Raw genomic sequence first — 10,428 nt, 5'->3', positions numbered from 1 at the left:
ACCAAGTGTGCCGTCCCCCTCCGCAAACGCCTACATATAAAGTGTAAGAAACTATTACTATAAGGAATTCGACGTCATCACCCCCCACCCAACCCACGTGATGATGTCACCACCACCTTGTTACACTACAGGCGGGATAACTTAAGGTGTGTGCACAGCAAAACAAAAAAAATTAGAATATAGTTTCCATTTTGTCGCCCTCTGATCTCTCACTAGTTGGAGATCTTTTAACGAAACGACTTCACCACCCATTTATTCATTAATGAAGTAAGTAAACAGTACGTGCTTATGTGTTGATGAAGGTAAATTTCTGATGAAAAATAAACCAATGCATTAAACAAATGATGTTTTAATTAATGTTACTACATCCTTAAAAAACTCATTAATCGTGATTGTCTAAAAAAAGTTAACATTTATGTGAATGGATCGTACTTTACTTCCGATGTCAGTAGATTGGGAGAGTGAGGATGTTTTAAAAGATAAAACTTATAATTTAGAATGTGTGATTGGCTAAAACGTGACTTCACTTTCATAGTTTGATTAAATGTCATTTTTACATAAAGGGTATTTTGATAGAACATCAAATGATAGAATGAGAAACGTTTAAAGTTATGTAACTCGGTATGTAAATAATTACAATCGAATCTACGACTTACTTCCCCTTACATACAACACATTTTTTTTTCACATTAGGATTAAAACTTGAAAAATAAAAATAAATATAAAAAAAACTTTATTGCAACACGTTTGTAAATGCACTGAAATTAAGAAAATTAAACAAATTTACTTTCTATAATTAATTTTTAATGACTAATTTAACGTCTAATTAAATTAAAAATAAATATTCATGCAATATCATAGAAGCCAAAGATATCTAAAAAATTAAACGGAATCGGATGCATTTGAAGTTAGCTAAAATTGAGCTATAAGATTTACGACTAACCCACAAACTGACGTTGCGAACTAATTACAAGCTTGTCATTATTTTTATCTAATAAAGTGCTAAAACTTTCGTTAAAAAATGTGTTGTTTTTTTGTATGAGGTAATAAAATTGTTTTCCTGAGACAAAAGCACGCTTTTTTTTTGAAAAGCCATAACTACTTTTATAGTATGAAATAATTCTCCAAAACTTAGTATTAGCTAAATATAAATCATGTTTCTAAGTTCTTAAAGTATCTTGTCCTTAATATCAATATCTAACTTCAAAATGAACAACGAATATTGCAGAAACCTACTTTTATTTTACTAATGCTTTTTTAATATTTAACAAAGTAGATATACAAATGTGTTACAAATATCAAATAAATGCTACTTTAATTTTTAGAAAAGAAGTAATACAATTATTAACTAAACTAAAGGTATTTTCAGTCATGATTATGTCCCTTCTTTCTCTCTAAACTGTCGGGTAACTTGCGGCCGTGGCGATACCGCAGTGATTGTTCTTGTTTCTGGCCATCATGATGTAGCCCTTGATCCCCCATGATTCACCCCAGCTGAAAGAGAACAAACATGAGATGTGATATAAGATCTGTGTAGGGAATAACAAGAAATTCTCAAAGAGTTTCCCTTCAACAAATTTGAGTATTATAAATTTTAAAAAATTGCGTCAAACAGGCAGTGGACTCCGATTTCACACTGCTTTTCTTTTAGGAATTGCTTCTGTCCAACCAAAAACAAACTACAGGGCAGAAATTGTTTGATTTTGGATTTGTCTCTCCTGGAAGAGTTACTGTCCCCAGTTATCGAGCTTTTTCGAGCTTAACCGATCAGGCCATAACGACCTCAACCATTATCATTGATTCCCATTCTAATATTTTAAAACTGTATTTTCTTTCGCTAACTAGTTTGAAATACAGACTGGAGTTTTCACGACGTAGCTCTGATGAGTACCTGACTCACGTGTGGGAGAGTAAAGGCGGCTTGGAATAGTGCTGACACTACTATCCCTTTCATATGCCGAGGTCACTGAAACAGGTGAACTTTACTTCAACTGCCACATGGAACGTATAGTTCGAAAAAGTACTTTCGTTTGTATCATGTCCATACGCGGCAAATGTATAACAGAGTAACGTCGTAAGCTATAGAGGCGGGTACCGAACCAATGACGTCCAGGTTAGGTTTCGTTAGACTAAGCCTAGGAAAGTTCTAGTACCTGTTCTTGACCAGCCAGTACTCATCCCCCTGGTAGGTGCCGTAGCCAACAACCAGAACGGCGTGGTCAACAAGGTCAGGGTTACAGTCAGTGTCGTAGAAAACACCACCGCTGTATTGCTGGGAAGGAAATAGTTAATTGGTAAATACAATGTTGATACACATTAAACGGTGATTTTCATTCTTTTCTTTTTAATAATTGAATTTTTACTGAATTAACTTATTACAGTGTAGGGAACATATTTAAGATTGTGTTTCACAACATCCAAATACATCGTTAAGGCTGGAGTTTTTTTTATACAAAAATAAGCATTTTGTTGAGCAATCGTCAAGATCGTATGACTAGATCTTAACAAACGTTGATTCTTAATTAAATTTTTTAATTTCAGTTTTGTTTTTCGTTGTTTTTGTTTTTTAAATCAATATTGTTTGCTTCATAAACGGTTATAAATGTGCTTTAAAGTTGAAGTGTTGGTATCATATTCTTTTCGGATATGATTCCTCTATATTAGCTCAAAGTTAGTCTATACAGTACCAATGCCGGTCAAGTTGGCTTAGTGGGGTGGTAGAGTAACGACAGCCAACCCGAAGGCTAACCTCGGATGCGAGTCCGCACAACGTCCCCGAATTCACCAAGTTAGGATTAGAATCAAATGCAGGTTGCTATAGTGCTGACCACTATAACTTCCTTTGTTTACAAGGTCGTTGAAACAGATGACCTGTACTTCAACTGCCCACGTGTCTCGGTCATGAACGGCAAATACGATGATACATTTTATTAATTTTACCGTCAAGAAAAAATTAAAAACTCACCTGAAATTTAGAAGTGACGTGTATGGCGACGGAGACTGGTCCTACGTTAGCCACAGCATCCTGTAGAGCGTCCTCATCCTCGTACCTGACTTCAATATACCCGGTCACGTTAGCGCCGACGTTGGAGGGTTGGAAGCGACAGAAACTTTCCTAGAAGAATTAAGAGAAAATACAAAGGTTGACCTGTGGATTTTTCTAACTCTTCATATTTATTGGATTCTTTTAATACTTTGTGATTCGGGAAAATTAATCTCGTTAGTTGAGAACAGTCACTCATGTAGGGTAGAAAATTCCAAAATAAAATAACTACTGGTTTGCAGATTGCTCTTCATTGGCCAGGAAAGCACATCGAAAAAAGAAAAGCACAAGGACAAATAAAACAACGGGAACTTGGAGCGTTTTATTTAATACTTAATTACGTTGGAGCAGAGGCGTAGCGACCCTTCTCGGTGACCGGGGACAAACTTTCTTCTTCTTCTTCTTCGTTCTTAATTATTAGTGTTGAAGGGGATCGAGATTTATCTGCCAGTGGGTTTGAACTCGAGACTTTTTCGAATTCATCAACCTTGAGCTTTTTGCCGACTCGACCACGCCTCCAACACAATTAAGCGTTACGTGTCAACTGGTTATGCGCCATTGAGGCCATTGACTCCGATTTCAGCCTGCTTTTCTTTTTGGATTTGCTTCCATAGCCTTTGCCCAACCAAGAACAAACTACAAGGCAGCAGTTGTTTGATTGTGGAGTTGTCTCTCCTAGAAGAGTGGCTGTACCCAGCTAACGAGCCTCATCTGCCCGAGGGTTCGAACTCGAGACCTTTCGGTTTAGCAACCATGAGCTTTACCGACTCGACCACGCCGACCCCGACAAACTTTCAATTTGGCGCCCCCTACACCCCCGAGGATAAACTTTTAATTTTGTGCCCACCCCCCACCCCCCCCCCCCCCCACCTGGGACAAACTTTCAATTTGGCGACCCCCATCCATATTTTTTTTTAATATTTATAATGCAAAACTGCCGCTAAAATGAACTTTTAATTTTTTTTACAACCCATTTTGGCGTCACCTAGGGTTTACCCCCACCCCCTCTTTCGCCTCTGCGTTGGAGATTGGAAATTCCGTTGGGAAATTAATGAAGTTTTATTTTTTTTATTTTCATAATGATAATTATATTGTTTAATTCAAATATAAAATAATATAATATATATATTATAATTAAATAAATGTAATGTATATTTCACAAAACAAAAAATACATATCTCCTCCAGCCTGCTAAGTTCAACATGATTAAAAACAATGTAATTTAAACGATTCGTTACTGACATAATTTTTACAATTTAAAAAATATAGTTGACACCATCGGCATTCTTTATATTATTGATTATCGAAACATCATCAAGTAACATGTTTTGCAAAGAGAATCTGCAACTGCTTTAAGTCGACGATTAATATTTAACTTTGAGATATAAAAAAGTGCTTTGAATTAAGATATATTTAATACAAGCGGCTTTAGTTACAGTTTATTATTAAAATACCCAATTATAACGTTCTACTGTGTAATAATTATATCTAGATTATTTAAATAACTAGAGGGAGAAATCCTTACTATTCACGTGGACTACTAACTTGAACCCGGATTCAAACTAGAGATTTTCGGGGATAGCAGTCTAACGCTCTACCGCTTGGCATCGCGACTGATATACTGCTGATAAAATATTGAATAGAACAAAAAACCAATCGAAGTTTACAACATACACTTACAACGCCCTCGTACGGGTACGAGGCTTCAGTATCAATTCCGTCGTTCTCTTTGATATACTCGTAGGCATACGGCATGAGTCCGCCATTGCAGCCATTGTTGCCTGATAATAATATAAGACAGCCTTTTCAGAGTTTATATTGATAAACATATTAACCGTACTCAACATATACAAAGATAATGACAATACATTGCAAATAATTGGAAAAAAAATATTTAAAAAATCATAAGAATTTATAATCTACTTTTTGAACATGTGTAAGATATTATTTATCAATATTTCTTGTACAATTTATTTTCGAAATTTCTTTGAAAACGCCGAATCCATTCATAGCAATACAGATTACTTTATTATGTTACAAATATTAAAAATCTTCAATTAGCAAACATTATGATGTCATAGTTTTAAGTTTAAAATGAATTAACTAATGCAAAAACCAACCGAATTTCCCAGAACAATCTACCAGGTTCTGCTCTGACAGTGATGTAAGGGTTCCAGTTTTCTTGAAGTTCTGACCTTCTACGGCGCCTGTGGTAGCGAACGCCCAGCAAGATCCGCAAACTCCCTAGAAAGCAAACAGTGATTTAAAACATACCATCTTAATATCTAAAGCATTAAAAAAACGTATCAATTAACATACATAATTATTAGAAAAAAAATGTTAACACGCTCATTAAAACCTAAATGGAAATTCAAACAAATTAAAAAATTGCTTCCGATGTATAGGATTCTATACGTATGGAAACGTTTTTGAACCCCTTCAATGACCAATTCCTGGCTAAGCCACCGAAACACGTTACAATTTCTACATGACAATCGTCGTTCATTAATTAACTTGCGTTAATCATGTGCTCACCTGATCCTTGACGTCTGTGACGTAACCTTCGGTTCTCCAGTCTACCTCATCAGGTAAGTCTTTCACGTCACCAGCCACATGTAAGAGATTGCTGTGTTTATTCTTGTTAGAACGGCGGTACCCATTCATGGTCTCGGAGAACTCTTGCTCGTTCTGGAAACATTAGGGTTTGTATGATAATTGACTGCCGCCTATCATATCAACAATTTGAAATATAATTCATGTTTCAATTATAATTACATAACTTTAATTGATATATTAATCTTTGTAAGTTGCTAAATCACATAAAATAAAAATTATTCCAAATTACAAATGTAAAAGGTATATCAAAATGTTAATTATATAAACTAAAATGTATACCTGCACATAAATTATGGCATATATATATATATATATATATATATATATATATATATATATATATATATATATATATATATATATATATATATATATATATATATATATATATATAGTTAAACTACATAATCTAAAAATAAATTCAAATAAAAGACCTACCTGAACAAACAGGTAAATTAAAGTTAAATTAGTTAAATTACATAAACCAAAATTTATTCAACATGAACAACCTTCCTAAAATTCAAATGCATATATCCAAATAATATTTTAAGTGTAAAGCAAATACATTACTTCACTACTTCTTGTGTTGTTCTGCTTTAATAATTTTTTTTCTACGAAACTAACGAGATAAAATGTTTATGTTTACAATATGATGAATTCTTATCATTTTTCATGTGTTGACAATTTTAATTTGCAATACAACAAATATAAACACTATCCCTATGCCTATTTACGACAATTTTTTATATCATTATTACACAATTAGTTGATCATAGTGATTTAGAAAATATATCATTGTAAACTTGGCTGCTAACAGAGTTGGTAATGAGCCTACGTAATCACGGGAAATAAAGAGATATTGTGGTTAGTTATTTGCACAAAGTTTTTAATTTCTCATCAAGAGTCAAGTACCCATCAAAGAAGGGTAGACTCATAGACTTACGCTCGCCTGGAATCCGAAAAATACGGACATTTCGTTTACTCATGGTGTTTGTGATTAATAGAAAAATAATTATCATCTTATTCTTTTTTTGTTTAAAAAGATGTTAGTTTTTACTTTAAATTGAACCGAACTGAATGCCTGCCCTTTGTTTGTTTTTTTTATTAAGTCAATATATTCATTAATATTCCTGTTGAAAGATTCCCCATATATCTCCCATAGTAGACCTACCATATCAGTATATTTGTTGACACCAAGATAATAGCTGTATTCACCTTTCTCGTACTTGGCGTTGTGCTGTTCGATGCGCTGAAGATTGGTCTCCCAAATCTTACGCCTAGAGGGGACACAGAAGAAAGAAGGCAATCAACCGTTTAGTTCAGTGGTTCCCAACCTTTTTCGAGTGGCGACCCCCTTTTATAAAAAGTAAGTGACCCGCGACCCCCATAGAATTAAAAAGCCGAAATTAGTATGGAAATTAATGAGCACTAAAATAAGATTTTCTAGTAGACTTTCAATATGAACTACTCTTGATAACTGTTTTAATAGCATGAGCAAAATTGCATACTATTCACTAAACGTTCGTGGTTAAGTTTTTAAATTAAAAAAATTTTTGTTAACGCCAACCTATGTCTTAATTTTGTTTTTAATAGAAGAATAGTGTTGAAAATATATTCTCGAAAAGTCAATCAATTTTACGTTTGGGTATGAATGGTGAATACTACACCAAAATTGTGTCTGCAGTTTTTCATCTTACTCGGAATCATTCTGCAAATCAAAGAATTCATCTTGTAATTCATCGGGAATGCTGGCAACATCAAGGGAAGAAGAGAATGGGTAATGCGTAAATGCAGATTCCTCTTTTTTCAGCTCAGAGAAATAGCATTGCAGTTCGTCTTCAAGCGATTCAAAATGCCCAGAAATCGCTTCTTTCAAAATTTTAATTATCTCACAATCAGATTGATCTACCACACCGCAGAGTTTCTCAAATTTACAACATTTCCAAGATTTGTTTTCTTTACCGATTTTGCAGCTTTGATAAAAATGCCCCGAGATTATCATGGCAAGTTATAATATTCGTTCATTTTATCTGAAGCTTCAGGTTAAGCTTATGTTGATGTTCGAATACATCTGCTAGGTATGATACTCACTCCAACCAATCTATGTCGTTTTAAGTATACCAAAAAGTCTTGTTTCTTTTGCACTCCCAAGAACAATTCGATTTCAGATTTCAATTCAAAAACACAATTTACAACATTTCGTTTGACAGCCAGCGTACTGTAGTGTAGAAGAGCAGAACCTCGTGATCTATATTAATGTTTTTGCTCAGTTCTTTGAAGGCTCCAGATTTTATATAATTTACGACTTATACTAGCAATGGACTATTGATGTCGATTGGTTAGGGCAGTGGTTAGGGAGCTAAATCTTTTCTGTTTTCTGAAAGCCCGATTTTGAGCTAAACATAGATGGCGCACCATCCGTACAAACCCCCACAGCCGTTCTAACCCATTTTAATCATCCAGTTTAAAAAAAAAGTATTTATTTTCTCCATGCTATCTTCACAAAAGAGCAACTCTTCTTTGCTATCATCCGCATGAATATAGACACAGACCAGCAACTGCGAACACGAACTCACGTCTGTTGATTTATCAACTCGAAAAGCAAACAATGGTGAAAGCTTGTTTTTTCAATAAAAATGTGTTATTTAACATTTATGTACATGCAGCGTTTGATGAGATTGTCTCCTATTGTTTTTTTTTTTTTTGCTTGGCATTTTCTATCGCGACTTCATTTGATGCTTGCACTAATGCTGGTGAAAACTTCCTGTTCAATCAAGTCTCTGACGTTTGCAACTAGCTTCTTACCGACGAAAGAACTCCATATATTTTTTTGGTGTGTTCCGAATGACTCGTCTCAAATGACTTTTTAGTTTTGAAGATTTCATAGATTCGTGACTGAGAACAGTCTGTACAGTGCGCTTTGTTTCTTCTCTATTACATTTCCAGTGATGTTTATGAAGCCGAATTTCAAAAATTCTTCTAAATATGTATGTTTTGTTTCAAATTACTAAGGTTTAGTATACCAGTTGGCGACCCCCCAGAAAGACCTTCGCGACCCCCAGGGGGGTCGCGACCCCCAGGTTGGGAACCCGTGGTTTAGTTTATATGTAAATCTATATGTCTACCATCGGGTTATACACTCGGATTTTGCTAGCTTCCATTAACTATATGTCAAGTGGAGAAATGACAGACACACACACACACACACACACCTTTCCACAGTGAGCGGGGAGAAAACAGCCACATATAAAGTTAATATTTGTACCCCAGTGCGTTAATTTCGTCCTGGTAAGGAGTAAGGGCTATGCTTTAACAAAGTAATAGAATAATCATAAATGAACATAAATTTGGGATACGAGAAATTTTTAGTTGTATAAACATAAAAACATGTCTGTGAGGGCTGATCAACTAATAGTATAACAAGAATTGATATTCGAGTAATAAGCGTTACTTAATCACCTCATTATTTCCTCGCGAGGGTCCTTGTAATTTTTCTTGTAGGTGGCCTTGAACTTGGCCCACTGACTATCCAACTGGAAGCAGGTCACGGCGGCCATGAGCGCCAGAACAACGGCTAGTTTCAGCATCTGTTGTGGTGGAAAAACATTGTTCAACAACCTAAGTGTCTACTTACGTTAAACGTTATTTTGTGCCGCACGAAAGGACGTAAAGGCAGGTAAAAGCGATACACTTGCATACATGACTAGTCTCATTCATGGAAAGATGGTAATTTCAACGCATGTGTATAACTCAAAGAATACTTCAATATACGAAACATAGGCCTACTTAAGTCTGGTTAACATTTAGTTCGCAATTCGCTTTAGCTTAATTAGCCTAGAGGCCCCCCAGATAAAAAGCAATTTTTATTTATTTATCAAAAATACTGCATATAAGTCTAGAAATGTTATATATATATATATATATATATATATATATATATATATATATATATATATATATATATATATATATATATATATGTATATATATATATATATATATATATATATATATATATATATATATATAACTGGGGGTTGCACTAAATTGACAGTCCGCCCCGGGCGCTGGAATGGGGCACCAAGAATGCTGCCCCCCCTCGAACGCCTACATATAAAGTGTAAGAAACTATTACTATAAGGAATTCGCAATTCGCTTTAGCTTAATTAGCCTAGAGGCCCCCCAGATAAAAAGCAATTTTTATTTATTTATCAAAAATACTGCATATAAGTCTAGAAATGTATATATATATATATATATATATATATATATATATATATATATATATATATATATATATATATATATATATATATATATATATATGTATATATATATATATATATATATATATATATATATATATATATATATATATATATATATATAACTAGGGGTTGCACTAAATTGACAGTCCGCCCCGGGCGCTGGAATGGGGCACCAAGAATGCTGCCCCCCCTCGAACGCCTACATATAAAGTGTAAGAAACTATTACTATAAGGAATTCGCAATTCGCTTTAGCTTAATTAGCCTAGAGGCCCCCCAGATAAAAAGCAATTTTTATTTATTTATCAAAAATACTGCATATAAGTCTAGAAATGTATATATATATATATATATATATATATATATATATATATATATATATATATATATATATATATATATATATATATATATATATAAGTATATATCATCGTCACAACTGAAAGAAAACAACATACCTTTGAGGTTTGCAGGTATCATGAAGTTAGCTAGGCGGCGATCAA

The 10,428-nt window shown here is 34.0% G+C and overlaps 1 protein-coding gene across 1 annotated transcript; it reads right to left on the bottom strand.

Moving 5' to 3' along the window:
• Nucleotides 1-1,394: 1,394 nt before the first annotated feature.
• On the bottom strand, nucleotides 1,395-9,242 carry LOC131943063 (procathepsin L). Its single transcript, XM_059303072.1, has 8 exons — nucleotides 9,119-9,242; nucleotides 6,831-6,936; nucleotides 5,579-5,731; nucleotides 5,164-5,287; nucleotides 4,724-4,824; nucleotides 2,966-3,115; nucleotides 2,154-2,272; nucleotides 1,395-1,494 (listed from the first exon to the last, which is right to left on the bottom strand). The coding sequence occupies exons 1-8, from the start codon at nucleotides 9,214-9,216 to the stop codon at nucleotides 1,395-1,397; spliced, it is 951 nt and encodes a 316-aa protein (XP_059159055.1). The 5' UTR covers nucleotides 9,217-9,242.
• Between the last annotated feature and the right edge of the window lie 1,186 nt (nucleotides 9,243-10,428).

Source organism: Physella acuta, unplaced genomic scaffold, assembly GCF_028476545.2.
Source record: "Physella acuta isolate Inbredline_101_S28 unplaced genomic scaffold, ASM2847654v3 ptg000440l, whole genome shotgun sequence".
NCBI lineage: Eukaryota > Metazoa > Mollusca > Gastropoda > Physidae > Physella > Physella acuta.
This window is presented reverse-complemented; position numbering and strand designations above follow the sequence as displayed.